The following is a 23,229-nucleotide window of genomic DNA, read 5'->3' on the forward strand; positions in this document are numbered from 1 at the left end:
TTGCGTGCTTTTTTAAGTATTTTAGACATGAATCCAACAAGATGGCTACTTCCTTCACACAAGATGATGTAATTCTTTGTGTGACATTACCTTGTGCTAATCCAAACTGCTGTTTTTGACTGTTATCAAACTTCAGGAAATTCTGACCAACATGTGGAATAACGTATTAATTAAAATCACAAAAAAATAAAATAATATTTCAACTATTTTAACACTATGTGACTTTTTTTTCTCGATTGAGTGCATTTGGTTTTGGTCTTTATTATCTTGCCATGGTGATATTATGAAATTTTGCAATTCCATTTTACATTTATGATAAATTTGTTTCCAAACATTTCAGACATAATAGGGTTTATATTTCTCCAATAAGCAACCTTTATTGTCTCTGGTGAAATTCCACTGGAATGTTTCAGTCTCCTCCCAAACCCTCAAGCTTTATGACACTGCAAGATTACAATCCAGCCTTTTTCGACAACAAATACACTACAGAGGGATTGGAAACAGATTAAATATTTTTTGTGTGTATGCTGTTCCACTTCCACTGTGTATGTTTTGTAATCATTTCTGACACTGTCTGTAACATGATATGCTGCACATTTTAAACTTAAACAACTTTGAGGTTGTTGTTTTTTTACTTTGTGAATGCACCATCTGTTATAATGGTGATCATCTGACAAAAAATACAGGATATCTGTATGAACTTGCCTGGTGTATTTGTTATGGGGCGCCGTTGTCGAATAAATTAAGTTGCTGCAAGATAGCTATCTTGCCGCAACTTAGCGTCGCAAGTTACCCGGTGCATTGTGGGAAACCGAAGCTGGTTCCGGTAACGTGGTTGTAATACCCGCGAAATATGATGTTTAATCCTTTTGCTCATTCATATCGTTTTATTGCACTTGAGTGCGTATGTATTCTGCTATTAGTACATAATAATAGCGGTTTGGATTGTATGATGGAATCCAACGATAAATACGTGCAATTAGACTTGCAAGAAGTTGTAAATCAGTTGACTTCAGTTGTTACTACAACTATCAAGGCAACAAACCGGACGCGTCAGTGCTAATACTTGTAGAACTCTTACTGGACAATCAACTTCCAGGAGTGGACAGGTACATCACCAGCGGACAGGGCAGACAAATAATGTATGTAAAATCACATGCTATAGATTGCTAAGCATGTTTGTATCTGTTTATACCCTGGGTTACTACGCCAAAATGCTTTTGCTTTATATGATATTTGTGATGTATTTACAGAATCCAACTTTTGATAATGACAAAAATGAACCAAGTCATCCCACTCTAACAGATAGTGATGATGATGACTTTCAACCTGTAAGCTTGCATGTTTATATTTGTATTTGGATACATGTAAAAATATTATACATGGTTTTTGTCTGTTTCAATAGGAGCGAAAGAAAGTTTTCCGTCCATTTAATTCATACACAGGAAAAAGATACACACCAACTGCAATCAAAGGAGGTCGTAAACTATCTCTTAAAAATAAACAAAAACAACGGTACTGTTCAAGGACTGTGGTGTGCATACCGCTTCAAGAGTTTTTCCAAACAATACAAATAATGAATGGTGAATGGTTTATGGCTATACCAAGATGCCAAAACAAATTAAAAACAATGGGTTTGCACCATGTTTTGCAAATTAACAATGCGTGGAACATGACTGAAATGAAAACAGCAATCATCAACGCTTTTGGAGAATGCTTTTCACATTTTTCTGCTTTTGACTTCTTGGTGCACAAACCAGGCCTTAATTTACTGACAAAAGCAGCAGTGGATGATAACTTTATGTGGAATGCCAGAGCAGTGCTTGCATTAAATACTAAATATATATATATCTGCACAAAGGATCATCTTGCAATCAAAACTGTGGAAATTGCAATTAACCATTGTGACATGGTATGTTAGTTTTACAATTGCCATTTATTCTTTTGTACATTAACCTAATAAATTAAACTTCATTCTTTAGGAATGCAATGATACTCCCAACAGTTCAAAAGGCAATGTTTTAGAAGATACATCAAATGAATGTTCTGAAACCACTGCAGAATCTTCAATTTACAAGTAGAAAACATACAGAAATACATAACAAATTTGCAAGTTAAATCTTTTTTCTGTAGTGAGTATGTCAATCTCATTGCGAGTTGCAATGAAGAATTTAATTGTTCAAGTGATGGGGACATCCAGCAGGCCATTCAAGAATCTTTGCTTGGAGAACCATCCATATCAGAGTCAGTTACATATGTATTTATATTTCCTTTAATTTTGTCAATAATGTACACTGTCACCAACGAATATTTACATTGCAGGAAATCCCAAAACAATGTCACCGCAGAACAGTGCCTAGAAACTTTGCAAGAACAAATTGATGAATCAGCTGTCAATAAGTTTCATGTTATTAGGTCAAACATATTAGATGGGGCTGTGCGAACTGTCAAACGCAAATTTTTTAAACCAATGGCCAGTATTAGTGTTGAGTTCAGTGATGAAAATGGCCAATTTGAAGGAGCAGTGGATGCTGGAGGTCCAACTAGAGAATTTTTGCGCCTGGTAATGCATGCAATCATGAACAGTATAATTTTCGAAGGAAAATAAAATAAAAGATTTCTTACTCACAATCCGATAGGTAATACTTTAAATACATAAACATTTTTTTACAACATAGCATTTTCATGTGTATTCTTTTATCTAGCTATTGCTAAAGATATGTATTACATCTACGGAACTCTCATATCTCTCACACTACTGCATGGTGGCCCAGGTCCAAAATGTTTTTCTAAGCTTTTGTACAGTCAAATTCTAAATCTCCCGAGGGACTATATGGAGGCTCTAACGGATATGACTGATATTGGTTGTGAATATATTTCTCAGCTTCAGAAGGTAAAGCAATTTTCATCATTTCCTGTTTGTACATATGTGTGTATTTGTTACATAGTTACCTTGTTTTGCTTATGCAGATACATGATGCAGTAACCCTTGATGAACTGAATGATTGCTTGATGGATTCATTTAACTTTTTGAAATTAGCTGGTTACCACACACGTTGCACAAATTTAACGGGTAAAAATGAAATTATAAAGACTGCAATGAAGTTTTACACAGAAGGCAAGTCAGAACCACTTCACAGGTTTGTTACATTCAAAATTGTCATTTGCAAGTTCAATAAGGTTTGTTTATTTTTAGGTTCAGTTTAGGCTTAAACCAAACTGGCCTCTTGGAGCAAATGAAAAATGCACCAAATGCATTTAAAATGCTTTTTATTGCAAGTGACTGCAGTGATCCGCTTTCAGGAAATAAAATTATAGCAATGTTTTCCCCAAAATTATCTGAATCTGGAAGCAACAAAAGACATAGGGAAAACCTGGTGCTAAGCTGGTGGAGACACTTTGTAGATGAAGTGGGAGGTACTTTGACTAATATTTTGTTATATTGATTGTTGTGTGTACTATCTTAATTTTTTTTTTAATGATTTTTTATTACAGAAAAAGATTCTGAATGCTCGCTTCAAGGTATCTTAATTTTTGCCACTGGGGCAGATGAAATAACCCCATTAGGATTTTCACCACCACCTTCTCTTCAATTTACTGAATTGTCTCATTTTCCCCTTGCAAATACATGTTCCAATATTTTAAGCATTCCATTGCAGCATGATGATTATGAAGCTTTTAAAAGTAAAATGGAATTTGGCATATGCAATTCACCCGGGTTTGGCCGAGTTTAAAGCATGAAAAAAATATATACCATTGTACTGAACCATATATTGTATCTCATATGTGTCAATGCAAATGTACATGACCAAGCAATTTTAAAATTCCGCTACATTTATTTTTATATGAAGTTGCTTTACCTCTTGATTGTGATTATTTTAGCTACATATAAGTGATTGTCCCTTTTCTATCCACTACTAAACATATATACATAACTTATTTTAATTGGATGTTGACACAAATAACGGCCCGTCTAGACATAACTCATAATCAGACGGTGTCAGATAACGTCTCCTATAGCCTACAACGGAGTTACAACTTTTTGCGAGTATTATAACAAGAGTTTCTTATTTGCAGGCAGTAAATAGAGAAGCTTGTGGCAAATGCATCCCAGTTCAATGCGATCACAGTAAGGATGATCAGATCGAAGAATTGTTCAACTTAATCGCGAAAGAAAACGGCGGTCGCCTTGATCTGCTGGTCAACAACCAGGGTTGCCAGGTTAAAATTTTGCAAATCGACCAGACCGTAGGCCAGAACGCTTAAAATTCGCCCAAACTTTCAATTTATGCTAAATTTCTAAAACTGCTCGTTTAGCGCCCTCAAGTGGCGGAAAATGTGTATTATTATTTTTGAAAAACGAGGCTCAAGTAAACATTTATTCAGAAAACATGGCATGCGCGACACCAAGACTATACGAAAAAAATAATACGAGTATCAATTGTCAAAATCAGTCAGCAGATTGTTAAACAAGTTTTGTGCTTCCTAATCCTAATGTACTACCTTTGCCATGCGCTGCAACAATTTCACCCAAGTGGTCAACTGAACGTATGGCACAGTAGCAGGCTATACCAACAGCTAAGTGTAACTCAGCTTCTTTAACTTTTGTGCTGACGTCAATACATTTGAATTTCAGCGGTCCACTTAAGGCAGCTGCTCCTATAAGACTTGAATGCTTCTTGGACTTTTCGTGGTCAGCCAGTCTACTATGCTTTGGAGTAATTTTTACCTTGCATAGTTTGCAGTACGCATCTTCTCCGGTAATTGTAGCTCTTCTCACCCATTTGAACTGCTTCTCCCATTCAGTCTGATACTTTCGGTTGGAATCATACTTAGATTTCCACTGCTTACTCATTTTGGACAATTTGTTTGCAAGGCAATTTGAAAAATTACTCAAAAATGTAATACAGGTAGTCCGGACAAGGGACAAGTTATATAGCATTTTAAATTTGCCGGGGGGTAGAGGGCTGTTGATAAGTTATCCAGACAATGATAATGGCGCTAACCGAATGGAAACCATGAAGTCGGAGTAAGTATTACAGTTCAGACAATGATACTAGACACAAAACCGGATAAAGTCGGTGTTATTCAGCAGCGACGGGATTCAGAGCGTCATGTTGCGCTGCAATATCGTTCGAGACACGGCGCTTATCGCGATAGCGAAGAGAACAAAAAGGTCGGGACCGAAAAGCGTCAAATCCTGCTGAGAAGCGTGCTCGCATGATAAAAGTGTGAGAACGCCCAAACTTTCGGCCAGACGGCCAGACCGAATTTTGTTCGCCCAAGGGCTCTGAATCAAGGCCAGAATGAGCGATTCTGGCCGAAAATAGGCCAACCTGGCAACCCTGTCAACAACGCCTACTCGGCTATTAATGTAAATATAATAAGAGAAAAAGGTTCGAATCCCGTTTTTCTAGCCTGTGCCTTGCCTTATGGGGATGCTTGGGGATCGGTCGATTCGGCATAACGGCTGTAATAGGCCTGGCGTACTATGATTTATATGAAGAAAACACTGAAATAGTGGCTCAAAGATATGCTTTCTTCTAAAACATTTGGGTAAAAACACTTGTCATAATCAGTGATTTAAGTGTATACCAGTTAGTGTGGTGGACAAACATCTAAGTGGTGGACAATAAAAACGCAAAGCATTTAACGTAGCCTATATAGGGGAATAAATTAACATAGTTGCGCAAATGAAAACATACTTTTATTTTCAAACATTTATACGTTACCAGTCCCAAACGGCAAACAAATTTTCACGACAAATAGTTTTTGTTTTAGTGGATGATAGACCACGCGAGCAAAACCTTCTGGGATCAACCAATCGACGGATGGGACGCGATTAATCAAGTAGGACTAAGGTACAACAACAAATTAGTTCTTCTCATCGTGTACTTTATCACTGCGGGCATCGGCACGTTAATAGGCAACACAGTTTTCTTGGTTTGCCGAGAATTTGCTTCGTTTTTTAACATAAATCGAAAAAAATTGAATCAATTATAAAAGATTATCATTGTACAGAATAAAATGTTAATTAGCTTAAAGTCAATTTATTTTAGATTAAAAAGATTTACCTACGGAATAGGCCCTGTTTTTTGTGCTTTTAGCCATGTACTGTCTAATTTAATTGGAATCATACTATACGTTTCTGGTGACTACAACTAGCACATGCTTGTCACAAATTTTTGTTTTTGAATGCGTTCCTTGGCATGGGCTGTGACTGCGATTGAAATGTTGCTTTAGGCACAAGTGGTTGATTGGTAAATGCCCGCGAATCTTGATGTGTGTGTGGCTGTTTTGTTGATTTCAGGAGTCGATTTTAGAAGCGGTTGCGTATGTATGGGTGCTGCGTTGCTTTGTTGAATATAAAATCGCTTTAAAAATGATATGTTTGGCTACTTCTTGGGGGTCGTCGAAAAAGACGAGACGATGTACTGAAACAGGTACATGATATGTAAAAGCATCGGGCCAATACCTGATAAGCTGCAGACAGTGCACACTGTTTTAAACTATAAGGTCTCGTCAGTGCAGCTGGTGACGAGATGTATATGATAAGCAGTGGTGGGATTGAAATTTTTTGTCAGCCAGTTCTATTTAACAAAAATGTCGTTCAACTGGTGTTAATGTTAAACAAAAATACTAGTTGTTTCTATCCATAACTTGTATTTTCGCTGACGTTTCGTCCACCAGAACGGTAGGACTTCTTCAGAGCAATGAATGACAAATGCAAGCAACAAGCGAAAGGCGCAAGAACAGCGTGATACCATGAAAAATAATTATATTATAACAAAGGCCATCCGAAAAGAGTAGCGTCCGTTGCCAAACGATGAAGCGGCACTAATGTCCGAAATTTGATGGATTGGTCGGGCGTCTTGGGTGGATTCCTTTTCAAACCGTTGGTACATCGAGCTGTCCCCTAGGAGCGATTGGGCCTAAGTTCGTAATGTAGTCTATCCAAATCTGATGTGGCCATATTCTTTTTTGATGGTACCGATATCGACTGCCTTGACATACCTTCTGACCGCTGGTAGACTCGCTTCATTATAATCTCTTCTGATAATAGAAAATGCTGTACAGGCGTTTTCGTCCACCAGGTTGCATATTTAACAAAAATGTCGTTCAACTGGTGTTAATGTTAAACAAAAATACTAGTTGTTTCTATCCATAACGTGTATTTTCGCTGACGTTTCGTCCACCAGAACGGTAGGACTTCTTCAGAGCAATGAATGGCAAATGCAAGCAACAAGCGAAAGGCGCAAGAACAGCGTGATACCATGAAAAATAATTATATTATAACAAAGGCCATCCGAAAAGAGTAGCGTCCGTTGCCAAACGATGAAGCGGCATTAATGTCCGAAATTTGATGGATTGGTCGGGCGTCTTGGGTGGATTCCTTTTCAAACCGTTGGTACATCGAGCTGTCCCCTAGGAGCGATTGGGCCTAAGTTCGTAATGTAGTCTATCCAAATCTGATGTGGCCATATTCTTTTTTGATGGTACCGATATCGACTGCCTTGACATACCTTCTGACCGCTGGTAGACTCGCTTCATTATAATCTCTTCTGATAATAGAAAATGCTGTACAGGCGTTTTCGTCCACCAGGTTGCATATTTAACAAAAATGTCGTTCAACTGGTGTTAATGTTAAACAAAAATACTAGTTGTTTCTATCCATAACGTGTATTTTCGCTGACGTTTCGTCCACCAGAACGGTAGGACTTCTTCAGAGCAATGAATGGCAAATGCAAGCAACAAGCGAAAGGCGCAAGAACAGCGTGATAGCATGAAAAATAATTATATTATAACAAAGGCCATCCGAAAAGAGTAGCGATTATTTTTCATGGTATCACGCTGTTCTTGCGCCTTTCGCTTGTTGCTTGCATTCGTCATTCATTGCTCTGAAGAAGTCCTACGTTTCAGTTTTTTTGTGTGTCAGTATTTTTAAAAATAAATTTAACTAGCTAAGTAGTCAGTTGTTGGACCTCGCCTGACGTAAAACAGCTCAAATAAACGCCTTGTTTAAGACCAATTGTCTTGTGTTTGTTGTCTTGGACTTTTCCTGTCAATCATTTCGCGCCCAAACGGGCTTCCCAAAAACGATTTCGGTTCGGGCTCCAGTTTCAGGCCCGTTTGCAACTCTGGTTCCTACAATACCTTTGTTAGCCAGTTAGTATATTATTTACAAGTTCCTTTAAACAACTAGTATTTTGTTTAACACCACATTAGTTGACGATAACTTGAATAAATATTAAACCTGGTGGACGAAACGTATGTTCAGTATTTTCTACAATATTCTTGTCGACATTTTAATAATTTGTCACATACAGTTTTTAAATTTTGTCCCTTCTCAAAGGTTCAGTGGTTATTTGAGCACGGTGAGACGACAGAGTTTACAGGGAAGTGTATTGCAAGTCTGCTACTTGGTAAGAACTGATTTTCGAAATATAAACAGTGGTGGGATTGAAATTTTTTGTAAGCTGGTTCTATTACAAAAGTCATATTATTCAGCCGGTTCTGTTACAAAAGTCAACATACAGTAACCAGTAATGCTAACCGGTTTGCTGATCTAAAATTTCGTTATACGGTTCTATATAACCGGTGCGAACCAGCTGAATCCCACCATTGAACATAACTCGTCCAAACATTTTAAGCTTAGCACGGTAATGTAATACTGATGTTTCGACTTGCAAATTTGAGATTCCAAATCCGGCCCATTTGCAAATCCAGGCAGATTTTGCACCAAACAAACCACGTGTATTCTTGTTTAGATCCCGACATCATGAAACGGAATGGAAAAGTTTTCTTTTCAATTGACATTGCTGATGAATATGGATTGAAAGACATCGATGGTATATACCAGTGATTTTCAAGCTCTATTATGCGGTACACCATTGCGCTCAGAGAGATTTTGAAGTGTGCAGAGAAAAATTCATTGTTTCAAATTATTAGATTTTTCTAGCCTGTGCCTTGTGATATGGGAATGCTTGGGTGACTGGCTGATTCGGTACTTAATAGACTTGGCGACTGGCATGCTCAAGTGTGCCGTGATCGCTGGTCTGCATCGGCGCTTCAAGGCTGATCCCGGTTATGAATATACATTCATCTTAGTTATTATTTTAAAATTTTAAAACATTATTTGATGATTCAGGACGTGATGGCAAAATGCATGCCTGCATGAGAACCTTTAAAAGCTTATTTTTTACCTTTTTGTTACAAACGCAATCAACCTGCCACACCGCACTAAGTTACAAATTAACATGCTTCTAATAGCGTTTTTTTTTATTGCTGGCCTTCATAGTGTGCCGTTATAAAATATTTTTTGCAAATGTGCGCACAGTGCTGGATTAAGGGTCTGCTGGCCTGTAGGCACAATTTATAAGTGGCCCGAAAATCAGGATTGCCAACTAAAAAATTAGAACTGTCAGTGTTGCCAAATCATTCTACTGATTATAAAGTGGTCTAGATTTTTGACTGGCCTGTAGGCACGTGCCTACTTTGCCTAATGGTTCATCCGGCACTGTGTGCGTATACTTAAAAAGTTTGAGAATCACTGATATAAACTAAACAACTTATAATGTCAAATTCGCCCGAGTTCTGCTTAAAACAACGTATTTTCAACTGAATGACATTATACAAAAATTAAGTCTGCAAAAAGGTTTTTATAGCACTTCGTCCTGGCGCATGGAGATGTTTGGTAAACCTACTATCCACTGTAAATAATAATCATCCACTGTAAAAATACTGTGCGTTCTTTGTATCCCCACAATGAGCCTACCTCACTTTCTTGGGAGCCCCAGTCACACAATGCTTTACAATACGGTGTAATGGCAGCGCGTTCAACCATTATCCACCAATTGTTCCCTACACTGTTTTGCGCTTTATAACGTTTTAAAATTTTGCGTTGTTTTAGCCATCATACACGTTTTTTGCACTTTGTCTACACAGGTAGAACTCCACTAAGTATGAGAAGTGTTCGAGCAATGTTGGTTGGATTCGTCGGCGTTTGGTTGGCTCCCTACATTCCAAACTTCCTCAAAATACCCGCCTGGCTGTTCATGACCCTTGCCAAAACCACAAAAACAATTCAGCCGAAACAAGACAGCAAATATGCGTGATTATTGTTAATTTGCCACCCTCAGATGATAATTTTTGTAATAATTTGTTTCATTTTTTTCATGTTATGTTCCATTTTTGGCAGGTAAAAAAATATTTTTGGCGTTGCCTACAGTGGGGATGCCTATATGCAATAGTGGGATTTAAGTGTTTTGTCAGTCGCTTCCATCACAAAAGTTATATTTTTTAGCCGGTTTTGTTACAAAAAGTCCGTTGACAGTAACCAGTAATCCAAACCGGTTCGTTGATCTCATGAAAGTTCGTGAGACGGTTCTAAAGAACCGGTGCAATCTGGCTGAATCCCAAAGCCTATATGTACAGCGACAATCTGAAACAGACGAACATTACTTTTTCACACCCAAGCAACTTTTATATTAAAAATTATTGTCGGAATTGTGCGTTTTCCCTCATCCATTTATAATCATCACGTTTTGCTTGTATCGCCGTTTTGCCGTTTTACATCAAAAAAACTACGTTGCATGCCGCATTGTCAAAAAAATGTTGCCGCATGTGACATCAGTTTTAGTGGGCTGGAATAATTTGGCCTAAATTAGTGGTCCTCAAACTTTTTTGAATGTAAAATCAAACACGCTTTGGAAGTGCAAGCATTTATTACAAATTGAAATAATTTTCTTTCAAGTCATTCTGAGATGCCGGATTTGTTTAGGCATGGTTGAGTTAACCATTTAAGTCTCATGTGAGCAACAAGAATTATTGTTTAAAGCCGCATGCGGTCTTGAGAACCGCGGTTTAGAATTACTAGGCTAAATACATGCTGTGAAGTTGTAACTTAGTGCTTGTTAAGAATTAAAATTAAAATGACGTTTTCTGTTTGTATAGCTGAAAATTAAAAAAAGAACCAAGCTCAAAAGCGCTGAAAACTTGTTTCTAAGCAACTTTAATTTATTTACATGCACATGTGTATGACATTTGAAATTATAATCAACAGTTACAGTGATATTTTTTTCAGTAAGCAAACCAAAAAGGCTTTTTAATTTAAGTTGACTATGTACTGGTGTATAATAGATTTATACAAGACATCAAAACATTGGAATATGATGCATAAACACGATACAGCATATAAAGGAAAACTGTCGATTGATGAATATTGAAGAAAGTCTATACACAGGTGGTTTCTAAACAAGACATTGCAAACAATTTGTACAATAAGCGAAATGGTACATGTTTTTACAAAGTACTAACAAAGACAGGGTTATGCATCAAAGTAGAAACTAAAGAAGTGCAAAACTAGGCTGGCTAAAAAAACAAATAAAAACATTTACATAAAAAATATTGACATAAATTACAAGCTAATGTTCAAAATTAAATGGTTATTTTTTGTTGTCCGACATGCTGTATCCCTCGGCATTAGTATTCCACATTTATGTCCTACAAAGGAAGAAAAGTATTACTCAAGTTGCTGTATATATATACCTTATTTGCTCCAATGTAAGCCGTATGTAACAAAGTTCGGTACTATTGTTTAAGAACAATTTTTTATATGGTTACATAGTCCAACTATTTGTCAACAATTGTTTGTCACGCAAATAATTATACCCAACAGAACAGATTTTCACTTTGTATATAATGGCTACATGTAAAAACAATTTTGAATTCGAAGTAAATCAAAAAGCGGGAATGTAAAAATAGTATTCATATGACACAAACATGTAAGCAGCACAAACAGTAAACACTTACAAGCAACAGCTTACAATCGAGTAGGCTCAATAAATAACAAGACTTACTTTCAATAGTTCTTTTTGGGATGCATTCATGCTACAAAACACTAGTTTCAGTGTTCCTATTTTTTCTTTGCAGTGGGAAAATGCCTCAACTGCCTCATCTCCGATTTTGTTTTCGGATAAATCCAACAGATCCATCTGAAACAGCATAACATACAACCAGGAATCCTAAATTGGTAATTAGTTTGTATTTGTAGAGTTGGTTTAATTCCTTGTAATATGTAAAATTGCCTGCAGCTTGCCTCTTATCATATATACAAACTGGTAAAGATTAAACAAGCACATAAAGTAACTAAACGTGATCAGGCATAAAACAAGTGTTATTTGGCCTGATGGAAAAATGCACCTAAATATTGCAGTAAAACTGACAATATGTTCTGGTTTTCTGAATGCCAAAGAACTGAGAACTACACCTGTAAAAAGAAATACTAACATACTTGACTTGGTAGATTCTTGGCCTTTGTTGCAAGTACAGTTGAGCCCTCCTCAGTAATGTGACACAAAAACAAGATGAGTTGCTTTATTTTGTGCAAACCTTTAGCAAGTGCAGCAGCTCCTTTGTTGCCTACTTTGTTTCCAGAAAGATTTAGAAGTTCAATCTTTAAATGCAACATAAATATCAATACAAAAGCACCAAGCCAGTAACGGATAAGTAAGTTAAAGACAGTGCATGCTGTTTCAAACAATAGGGTCACCTTACTACATGTGATGTTCAAGGCACCAATCAGGTTTTGTGAGACACGGTTTATAAGTCTGCTACGCCTAACAAACTTGAGTGTCACAAGGTGGCTACATTAGCTTGTTTAGCCAGTGACCCTGCTGGTAAAAAAGTGTGCCCCGCCTGCAGCTTACTTACATGTAGTATTTACATCAATTTTTGTAAACTTAAAATATGTTACAAATTAATGGTAATCACACTAATCTTTAGAATTAGTATCTGCAAGACTGTACTTACTGAGCCATTTAATAGCACCACATTTTGGGCTATTGTTTGCACACTGACTTCTGTGATGTCACAATTGTCCAAGTGTAGCTCTTGAATGTAGGGGATGCAGGGAGCAAGAAGTTCTGCTCCAAAATCTGTCAGCTTGTTTTGACCCAGGTTAAGTTCTGTCATCTAAAGCATGCAGTAACAAACATCTTTGGTCCATTTGAAGTTTTATACAAGTCACAAGTCACAACAGGTCAAAATGTACAAGTTGAGTAAAACTAGGATTAAGTCAGATTAAATCACACTGCGATTAGAAAACAATGTTGGGTTCAACAACTATTTCTGCAACAATTACACCAACTTACTGGATCATTCAACTGCAACAGTCTATCACGTATTTCAGGCAGTCCTTTCTGGGTGATGTTGCATTTATTAATGTGCAGTTGTTTCACTGTTGCCACACAAGTTGAGACTGCCTTTGCTCCTTCATCACCAAACCGAAAGCCAGAAAGTTTAAGTTCCTCAAGCTGAGGTAAAATGAAGTTGTTTTGGTCAACATGCATTCTTAATCTGACAGAACATATGCAGTAAAATGTACAGAGCTGTTTGTAAAAAAATTGTAAACTGCAAAAAAATAAAAATAAAACACATTAATCCCTTGAAACCTTCATCTATCTATTAGAGTCATTTTCAAACTTTTCATGATAATAAAGCCATTTCAATAAAAGGTGACTTAAATTACCTTTAATCCAGATCCGATTTCTAGGGCCAGTCTGGTAAAAGCATCACCTATAAAGGTGCATCTGTTTTGTGGTCCACTTGCTATGTGTATTCCTCTTACACTTGTGTTTTGGTTTTGAAACCCTCTCAAGAGATAGCATAAACTAGCAATATCACTGGGAAGTAATGACCCTTCTAAGGTTATTGGTGTGGATACATAAGCAGGGTTGATTCCAGTGATGTAAGCTTGCAGCATGCTTTCATCTTGGGCTTCCCACAGAAGACAGGAATATTCAAGAAGATCCTTCAAAGAATTGTTTGTTTTCGAACCTAAGTCTTTCATAAGTGAGTAGAGAAGTTTTTTTTTAGCCATCAACAGTTCTGAAGAGACTGAAAAAACTGATTGCAGTTGAGAGTAGATATCATGATTCAAAAGACCAAAGACAAACTTTAGCACAACACCAGAGTTTACAATCATATTGCTTTTTAAATGTTGGTTGAATTGATCAATTGGCATAATCAAACAATAGTAAATAGAAGCAAAGTACTCTTGCCATACTAGGTGGGAGAAAAAGATCAACTGGTCACCTTGGAGAATACTCATGTTAACTCTCAAACCCTTGGACAGGGCCATCTGAAGAAATGCCTGAACTGAGCTGTAGTCTAGACCAACTTTCTTGAGGGAACTTATGCTGAAAATGCACTTTTTGCCTAATATTCCAATCCAAGCAAGATTGGTAAGCTTTTCCAGTTCAGCCTCTTTTCCCCGCATGTGATCAGTAGTCACATAATCAATGAAGGTCATAGTCAAAAGGGAAGTAAAAGTAAAAGATTCAGAAATTTTTCCTTCTGTGTTAGCAAAGTAGGATAAAGCCATGATGCAGTAGATAGGAACATACCAATACAGAGAAAGATCAGGATTTTTGTACAATTTTATTTTCAGATCTTCATAAGAATCACCACAAATCTGTTGACCAAGAATATCTTGAGACTCTTTGCTTAAGCCAAGGATTTTTAACAGAAAGGCTGGTCGGGCGGTGGAATGGAGCCCAAACATCTCAGCAGGACGAGAAGTGATCACCTTTTTTGCTGATGGCAAAATGTCTCCTGACATTAAATTCAAAAGAATTAACTCAGGGGACGTCTGCTCATACAGAGAAATTTTTTCACATCGTGATGTTGTGCGCACTGCTTCATCAAACCCATCGATCACAACCAAGACATTTGCATCTGTGTTTATTTGTTCAATTAATGCATGATCACGCTCTTCTGTAAATTTCCACTCTGGCAAAGCACTTCGAACAAGAAACTGAAGAACATTGCAATCTCTCTTAAAATCAATTTCCCTTACAAAGATATAGAAGAGATAAGAAACAGATTTCAAAATTTGCTGGGACAATACTTGTTGGATCAACATCTTTGTAAATGTTGTCTTGCCAATTCCGGCTTGGCCTATCACACCAACAATGTTTGGATTAGGTGGTTGGGAAGTACCCATGGTTACGCCATATGGAAAAGCAACATTTTGGTTATGGTTGGCTTTTTGTGATCCTGCATGTGCCTTTGACTTAATAAAAATTTCATTTATTGATATGTTGCCTGCACACTCACTAAACCTCTGTAAGAGCTGCTCACGATGTTGAATACTTGTTTCATATTCATAGCCATTGGTTTGCATAGAGGCATTTTCTGCAATCTCAAGCTGTGCCATTTTATAGGTCCTCTCATTTTCTACAGGACACTCCAGGTAGCTTGAACGGGCTTTTGCTTGGGACCAAAGTTGTTGACTAAGTTCCTGTCCTTAAAAACAAACACAAAAAACTAAATGTAAGCATAAACAATGTTATTAATTCTGGAAAATAGTATCTGTGGGCAAACTTACTACTGCAGACTGAATAAATGAAAAAATAACCATAGCTTTTTTTCAAAAACCACCCCTTAGAACTTTCTTGTAAACTCCGATATTTCAAATAATGTTGTACATTAATTCAAGTAAAAAAAAATATTACAATACTTTTCAAAATGTAGGGGAGATGCGGGACCATTGGACCAAAATTCAGTTTTCTTCTGTAAGTGACTGACCTTCTTGTTGTTACAGCTTTAAAACTATTGCAACACAAGTACTTTAACGTATGACTGAGAACTCGCTACAGCGACCAGTTTGAGAGAAATGCATGATGGCCCAAAGGTCCTTCATGCCCAATGGTCCCGCATCTCCCATATTTAATTGCAACTTGTTAGCCAATATATTGGTATTTAGGTGAAGCAAGAAATGGCCTTTCTATACAGAACAGAAAAAGTTTTTTCACATTTTTTTGTTTATCACAACCACATATCTGTGTTTTAGATGCGTCATATCTTGTATTAGGTTCTGTTGCAAAAACGGTTAAATATATTACATACCTAAAGCTTCAATATCCACAACAGGTTCTTGATTAACAGATGTTTTGAACTGGTTGACAGTTCCTGTGTAGATGTTTGTCTGCTCAGAGGGTCCCCAGTGAAATGTGCCAGTTTCCTGCTGAAATCATAGCAGGTTGGGAATTTTCACTAAGTAGTTACAGCAGTGATTCTCAAACTGTGTGCCGCGGCACACTAGTGTGCCATGAGAGATTTCCAAGTGTGCCGCGAAATATTTCCTATGTTAAAATAAAAACATTCCTTGGCGGTTTAAGACTTTGTGACGAAATGCTGGTGTGCATGACAACGTTTCAAAGCTCGTACCTTTGTCATTGGCAATCAAAAGCATCCTTACCCACCACTATAAAGTTGAAAATGAATATTTCCAGAACAACTTTTGTCATGTTTACATGCGAAGTGTGCCGCGGAAGAAAAAATAGTTTTTCAATGCACCGCAAGCTAAAAAAGTTTGAGAACCACTGAGTTACAGCAACAGTAAGCAACATTATTTGTACCACAAAAGTGAAACAATACAATCTTTATTCTGCTAGTGAAATGTAGAAACAAAACAGGGAAAATGGAAAGTGCATGTGACTAAATTTAACCATGTTTTCAACCATGAATTTTAGCAGCACCATCCATATTTAAGTACCAAGCACCAAGGTTAAATCATACACATAACGTTTAACTAATTTACTGAGGAGTTGCTCTCTGTTACTGAGATATTTTTTGTCAGTTAACTGGATAACAAAATAATATTGTTGCCCAAGTGTTTTATCCATTTTTATAAGTTTAAGAGACCATATAGTTAGAGCGAACAACTTCCTGTTGTCCAATTTAAGTATATTCATTTGTTTTACATTTTCCCTTCCGCTAGAAAAACCTATCAGAAAATTGACACAACATGTCACAAAGAAACACAAATCAAATAGATAATTATAATACATACATTGTCAAGTGACAACATTGTAAGCTTTCTGAAATGTATTTCATATGCCATAATGACAAAACCCCTGTTTTGGGCCCTTTTTTACTTGGAAAAATGACCATAAGAGGGGAATAAGAAAATTGGTGTATTGTTAAAACCAATATATAATCCTCAGTTATTTGAGATTGTAATTGACTCATTATTATTTCGGTTAACTGGATAGCTAAGTTCAGAATATCAGTATATCTATATTTTGATAACCAAACTAACCCTACTACACACCAATAATTATCCTAATCTGAATTTTGAACATTGCTTGAATTTGTAGTTTAGATTTTACCAGAAATTTTTTTTTAGCAATTAAACCGAATTTGCAATGATTTTGTACAATGATAGCCACATGCGATTTCTACCTGAGATGTTTCCCTCTGGGTTTCTGTGGTTTCCTTTTTGTCTTCTTCATGCTGAGGTTGAGATTCTAGGATCTGTTTGGGCTAAAACAAACACAAGTAACAATACAAGCAGGTAAAATAAAACCATATTTTTAGACAACACAAACTAATTGCAAATTTGATTAAGTTTACCTGGGTTTCATCAAGCAGATCTGTATTTTGTGCTTTAATTGCTGCAGGGCCGAAAAGAGGTCTGATCTGGGTAAATCCAAAACAAAAACATAATAATTTCATCACAATCTTTATGATTCTTTATATTAACTATCAGAGTTCTAAAACTGAGAGGGTAGCTTAGCGGATATTGACAGTGCTATAACAATGGTTTACATTCACTCTACCGTTTTATATTTTAATGCATTTTTGGTAACTTGGGTGCTTCTGCCGGCAGAAACTCTAGTGTGTACATGTAAAATGTAAATTATGCAGATACAAATATCATTTGTGCCATGATGTCAAACTTGGTAGCTTGATACATTACAAATTTAATCATGGTATTCTGCAAACAAGCTATCCAAATTACATTCAATTGAAGAATGGATTGAACTTGACCTATTGTATGGGATAGCTGGTGAGACTGTGTACAAAAATGCATGGATACAGAAAGTTATTAGTGAAGTATTTACAAAACAAGCATGAAAGCCCTGAATGTACCGTACAAATTTTATTGTGGTATTATACATTAGTGTTCTGGAAGTTTCCATTCACTGGCCAATGAATGTCATAGATGACAAATATGGTGAGTTGCTGCAGTAAAATTCTTTGTATTGTGTAGTCACAGCACATGTATGATGACTGGTCTGTGGTGTGAATCAAGTGGTTTGAAGGTTGTCTTTTGTGTCCATTGTTTTAGAGTAGTATCACATGACTATTGTGTTACAGGTTGCCTAGTCAACATCGGCAGACAAAAAGCTAACCATTTGTTTTAAGGAAAGAGGGTGTGTAAGGCAAAAGAAAAAAATCGTAAAAAGGAGTTTCTTCTATAGGAAAGAATAATGATGAAGCAAACAAATTCAAATCTTCCCTATAGCAGAAACCAACATTATTTCATCCACTAATAAAATAAAAAACATTTCATACAGGAACTATAAATGGTGTGATAAAAATTGTGATAAGGAAGGGTGCATGTGATTAAAGCATCAGCCACATTTAAGCATCAGCCATATATTTTCTCCATATTGAGATTGTAGGATCTGTTTGGGCTAAAACAAACACAAGTAACAAATTGACAATACATCCAGGTGAAATAAAACCATATTTTTAGACGACACAAACTAATTGCAAATTTGATTTAGTTTACCTTGGTTTCATCGAGCACTGGTGTATTTCCTAAAGAAAATGACGCACGATCCCAAGGGTGTCTGATCTGGGTAAATCCAAAACAATAACATAATAATTTCATCACAATCTTTATGATTTTTTAGCAGACTTCTAAAAATTGCTAAACTTAAATTTTATGTTTGAATGCATTTTCAGAAACCCCTGTGTATACTGGCAAAGTTTAAATTACGAATTTTACAAGTATTATTCTGTTCTGTGATGTGAATCACAGCAGCATAATATTGCAAAATTTATCTGTGGACTGTGCACAAAAATCATTAGAGACATTCATTAGAGAATGTAATTGGTTGTTTAGATGTTTTGTGATTTTGTGCATTGATGTTCTGTAAGATACAATCACATGATCTGGCACATTGTTTGTAGCAATGGTCGATTGTATTCTCTAGCTACAGCGTGATGAATGGGAGACGTGTTAGCTATCACATGAGTATTAGGTTGCAGTTGCCTAGTAAACATCATCAGAAAAGCTATCCATCCTTGACAGGAAAAGAAACCATGAAAAAGTATCTTTTCCATATATTTTGTAATAAACATGCATGAATTAGTGTATTTACTGCACTCTGAAAAAAAAAATAAACACTAGTATTTTTGTATTTTTGCAAGGCTGGTGCTACACAAATTGTAAGTTAATGAAAAACTTGATAAAGTACTAAACGTCCTTACCCTATCAGCATTTTGTTTCACAAGCTTCATGATATTGAATTGAGATTGTGTCATCATCTCATCATACTTCTGAGTGCTTACAGAATTTGTTTCCATGTTGGTGACAGAAACACCATTGACAGCACCACATTTTATTTCCCAAATTTTAGAAACAGCTGTGATGCTGTTATTCAAGTGCAACAGTAGTTCCCCATTATGACATTGGTTGAGCAATTTTATTGATGCATTTTTTTTAGCTACAACTTTTAGTCGTAACTTCTGATTTTTTTCAAAATGTTGAATGAATGAGTCTCTTGACCAAATGGTGATGTAAATTTCTTCCAGAATTCTTGCTGCACTTTTAGGATTAATGTTTGGCAAAAGTGCAGAAGGCCCTGCTGTTGCTCCAGGAAGAACAGAAGAAGCATAATCAGTTGCAGGGCCAGACAATTCTAACCAGAGTGTAGCAATATCAAGTTTTTCTGATTGTGACATGATTTAATAAATGCTGCAACCCAAAAACATTATTCAGAAATCGTATTACTTATATGATCTTCATAATACAGAGTTTTTTGGAAGTAATGATGCTAATACTACAAGCAACTGAGCCTTAGCAAGCCTCACTATTCTTTTATTCACATACGACTGATCTAAAGACCTCCCTTGTTGCGTAGTCCTCACCCTGTGTGTTTTTTATTGGGACAGATGTACTTAAGTAAATGATTTTTGTTGACTCTGTAATTTGAGCAGTTTGTCACAATGAAAGCGTCAAATACAATGACATGGCAACTAAAGCTTACCACTTAACTACACACAACACTTGTGGTACAATGTCATTCCTAAACAACAAATAACTTAATCCAAAAAAACATGTTTAAGTTAATTCTTGTTGCCACACATTTGCCTTTTTTTCTATAAAAATGGCATGTACCTTATACCAGGGAGTCGAACCGGAACTGAACCCAAACCCGCAAACCAGCTTGAGCAGTTAATTTCATTAAACCTGAACCTGAACCACTAATCACGTTTTTCGGAAAACCTGAACCGGAGTTCAATCCCATATTTTGTTTGGCGTTGGACCCCAACCAGAACCAAACCAGTAAAAAATGCAGTCTGTTTTCTATTTTGTGATTTTTTGAAAACAGCGCACTGAAGAATGCGCAAGATAACACTTATAGGGCGTGTCAAAAATAACAGTGCAGAGGCAAAATTCTTTTGGAGTTTCATAAGGCAAGGTAGATGATGGGTAGAATTAAATTAAAACAAATGAAAATTTGAACCGGTTTAAAAACCGCAAACCGGTTTGGCCCGGATAATTTGCCAAACCAAAACCCGAAAATATACATTTTTAAAAACCTTAACCGAACCCGATCCCTTAAAAACAAAACCAAGTGAACCTGAACCCATATGGCAAGCGGTTTGACTCCCTGCAATATAAACATTGTTCTAAAAACTTATCATTTTGGGAGGCTAATGGGTCATTGACTAAAACACAACAAAATCTTGAGATGTGTATTCTACAAACTGTTTAAATTTCATTCAATTTAGACACTCTTCACACAAAATTCACCATTTGTCCCTAATATACTATAATGCAAAATACTAAAATGGTTTAATGTCCATTCCCATTGCAAAAAACATTTCAAAGCTTAACAATAATAGATAGAAATCAGAATTACCTGCATGAAGCCAAATCACTTTTATACCAAAAAATCAAGTATACGTAAAAAGTCCAGTTACAGTGCATTATGTAACTAGAAAAGTGGCTTTCTGATATACTTCCATTTTATATATTATATAGGATATTTACCAATTTACTATACACATCATTTGATCTACACATATGATTGTTTTTGCAAGCAAAAACGAATGGGTCCCCACACTAACGTTTGTGCCGATTTACGGTAATCAAACATCCTGGTTATTTTTAGATTCTTAAGTAAAAACTTACTTGAGCAATAACCCAACTTTAAAACTTATTAGAGCAATAACCCAACTTTAAAAAGGGGGGCTGTGGGTGAACCGCTAGGTCGTTTGGGGTCAAACTTCAGGAGGATCAAATTTGGATTAATAACTAACATCTGTCCAAATTTGAATAAATTTGAAGCACTCTCTCTCGACCAAACACATTTAACAAACTAGCATTAGACAGAAGTGAATATTTTGGGGTTTAAGGGGTGAAAGTGGGTGAATCGAAAAAAAGATACAAAATTCTTTGAAATACCTTGTATTGTACCAAACAACAAAGCATATCACTCAGAGATGCTGTACTTCAGTAAGTATAGCCGTTTTAAAAAAAATCTATTTTGGGGGGCTGTGGGTGAACCGCTGGGTTATTCGGGGTCAAACTGGAGGATCAAATTTGGATTATTAACTAACATCTCTGTAAATTTGAATAAATTTGAAGCAGTCTTTCTTGACCAAACGCGTATGACAAACCAGCGTTAGACAGAAAAAAGAAAAAAATATATAGACAAAAACAATACGTGACCCCTTCAGGGAAGGGGACCCATAAATATGCAATAAAAACGATATACAAGAAAAAGCCTATTCTGACCATTGTGGAGATATAATACTTAAATTTAAATTTTTAACACAATAAAAGTTATTTTTTTATTGTTGCAAGTTGGCTGCTACACAAATTATAAGTTCATGTAAAAAGTACCAAACATTGTTACCGTAGAAGCATTTTGTTTCACAAGCTGCATGATATTGAATTGAGATTTTGTCATCATCTCATCATACTTCTGAGTGCTAACAGAATCTTTTTTCATCTCAGCAACGGTTGTGTATTCAATCATGCCACAATGAATCTCAGTAATTTGGGTAACAGCTGAGATACTATTGTTAAAATGCTGCCACAGTTGATGTGTCTCACTACGTTTATCAAATTAGTTGAGACTTGCTTAGTTTTTGTAATCACTTTCATTTTCAACTTTTCAGATTTTACAAAACTGTGCACAAATGATTCCTATCACCACAGTGTGATGTAGATTTGCTCTAGAATTTTTGCAGCAGTTCCAAGATACAAATGTTCAGAAGAAGAGCATAGGAAGCATTTTCAGCGGCACTTCCAGACAACTCAATCTAAAATGTGGAAACATCAAGCTTATGGCAAGATTCACGCCAGAAAGCCAGACGCGGTTGGCAGATAGCAACGGGGTATTCACACCAGACAGCGAAATGCCGTGACGGCGTGATTTTCTCGGTTGAAGCGGCTGACGGCAAAGTTAAATTGTATTTAACTTTTCCAGTGGTTGCGCTAGACTGCTGGATGAAAAACTTTTTGTTTGTGGGTGGATTGTTTTGTTGTTATTTCCAAAGAAAATAAGAATGGAGTTAATGAAGTACTGATAGTATTGGTACAAATTGTCTTGTTTTAATTGTTTTGGGGCTGTTTTTAGCAAATTAGTTTGAAATTGTCGATTAATGTTTTTGTAACAGATAAGTTTTATATACACCTTGTTTGTTTAGTCTTGGGTGGTCAACTGGTCATTTTTAATGAAATGATTTTGTAATTATGAAACCACTACTTTGTGAAAGAGAGGTGCTGTTGTTGAAATCTTACCAGGATGGAAACACTATTCATTTGAGGCTATGTGTAGGTGAATTTTGGTATAAATTCTAATGGTATCGTTCCTTTAACAACTATGATTTGGTGCAGAATTGTAGGAACTTTTTCTAATCTACATGTCTATGACTGATTCAGCAACTCCAGTGCAGTAGTTCAAAAAACTTTATTGCACGAAAAGAAAATGTGTATATAATTGGATTTCCAGGTTGGTATACTTGAATAAAAATGTAGTTTATGCTGGTCAACTGTTCCATATGTTTCCAGAGTTCAAGACATGAAATTGTGACATGTTTGTCTGACTATAGAAAGCAATTTCCCATTGAAAACCTCATCCAACATTGCACAGCAAAATGATGAAGTTACAAACTTAAAAAAATGCCACCAGCCAA

At 36.2% G+C, this 23,229-nt stretch overlaps 3 protein-coding genes across 8 annotated transcripts; 2 read left to right on the forward strand and 1 right to left on the reverse strand.

The window, feature by feature from the left end:
• The first annotated feature begins 194 nt into the window (after nt 1-194).
• LOC145233660 (G2/M phase-specific E3 ubiquitin-protein ligase-like) lies at nt 195-4,665 on the forward strand. 5 transcript variants are annotated; one of them, XM_080098438.1, is made up of 7 exons: nt 195-1,142; nt 1,254-1,331; nt 1,406-1,912; nt 1,983-2,077; nt 2,134-2,244; nt 2,323-2,639; nt 2,706-2,767. In XM_080098438.1, exons 3-6 carry the CDS (start codon nt 1,577-1,579, stop codon nt 2,606-2,608), a joined length of 828 nt encoding a protein of 275 aa, XP_079954564.1. In that variant the 5' UTR covers nt 195-1,142; nt 1,254-1,331; nt 1,406-1,576; the 3' UTR covers nt 2,609-2,639; nt 2,706-2,767. The 5 variants fall into 5 exon arrangements, with proteins under 5 accessions (XP_079954564.1, XP_079954562.1, XP_079954563.1 ...); XM_080098436.1 differs by having other exon boundaries at nt 203-1,142; nt 2,323-2,563; nt 2,706-2,873; XM_080098437.1 differs by having other exon boundaries at nt 203-1,109; nt 2,323-2,563; nt 2,706-2,873.
• A 1,420-nt stretch (nt 4,666-6,085) lies between these two features.
• LOC145233665 (dehydrogenase/reductase SDR family member 1-like) lies at nt 6,086-11,002 on the forward strand. Its single transcript, XM_080098443.1, has 4 exons — nt 6,086-8,166; nt 8,354-8,423; nt 8,769-8,849; nt 9,946-11,002. Exons 3-4 carry the CDS (start codon nt 8,780-8,782, stop codon nt 10,113-10,115), a joined length of 240 nt encoding a protein of 79 aa, XP_079954569.1. The 5' UTR covers nt 6,086-8,166; nt 8,354-8,423; nt 8,769-8,779; the 3' UTR covers nt 10,116-11,002.
• Nucleotides 11,003-11,235: 233 nt separating this feature from the next.
• On the reverse strand, nt 11,236-19,770 carry LOC145233658 (NACHT, LRR and PYD domains-containing protein 12-like). Of its 2 annotated transcripts, none has more exons than XM_080098433.1 (11): nt 19,288-19,770; nt 18,584-18,649; nt 17,419-17,484; nt 17,248-17,328; nt 15,910-16,024; nt 13,529-15,306; nt 13,152-13,313; nt 12,811-12,972; nt 12,293-12,454; nt 11,859-11,993; nt 11,236-11,502 (listed from the first exon to the last, which is right to left on the reverse strand). In XM_080098433.1, exons 1-11 carry the CDS (start codon nt 19,759-19,761, stop codon nt 11,482-11,484), a joined length of 3,222 nt encoding a protein of 1,073 aa, XP_079954559.1. In that variant the 5' UTR covers nt 19,762-19,770; the 3' UTR covers nt 11,236-11,481. The 2 variants fall into 2 exon arrangements, with proteins under 2 accessions (XP_079954559.1, XP_079954558.1); XM_080098432.1 differs by having other exon boundaries at nt 15,910-16,027.
• Between the last annotated feature and the right edge of the window lie 3,459 nt (nt 19,771-23,229).

The sequence above is a fragment of the Phallusia mammillata genome, chromosome 6 (assembly GCF_965637545.1).
Source record: "Phallusia mammillata chromosome 6, kaPhaMamm4.hap1.1, whole genome shotgun sequence".
Classification (NCBI taxonomy): domain Eukaryota; kingdom Metazoa; phylum Chordata; class Ascidiacea; order Phlebobranchia; family Ascidiidae; genus Phallusia; species Phallusia mammillata.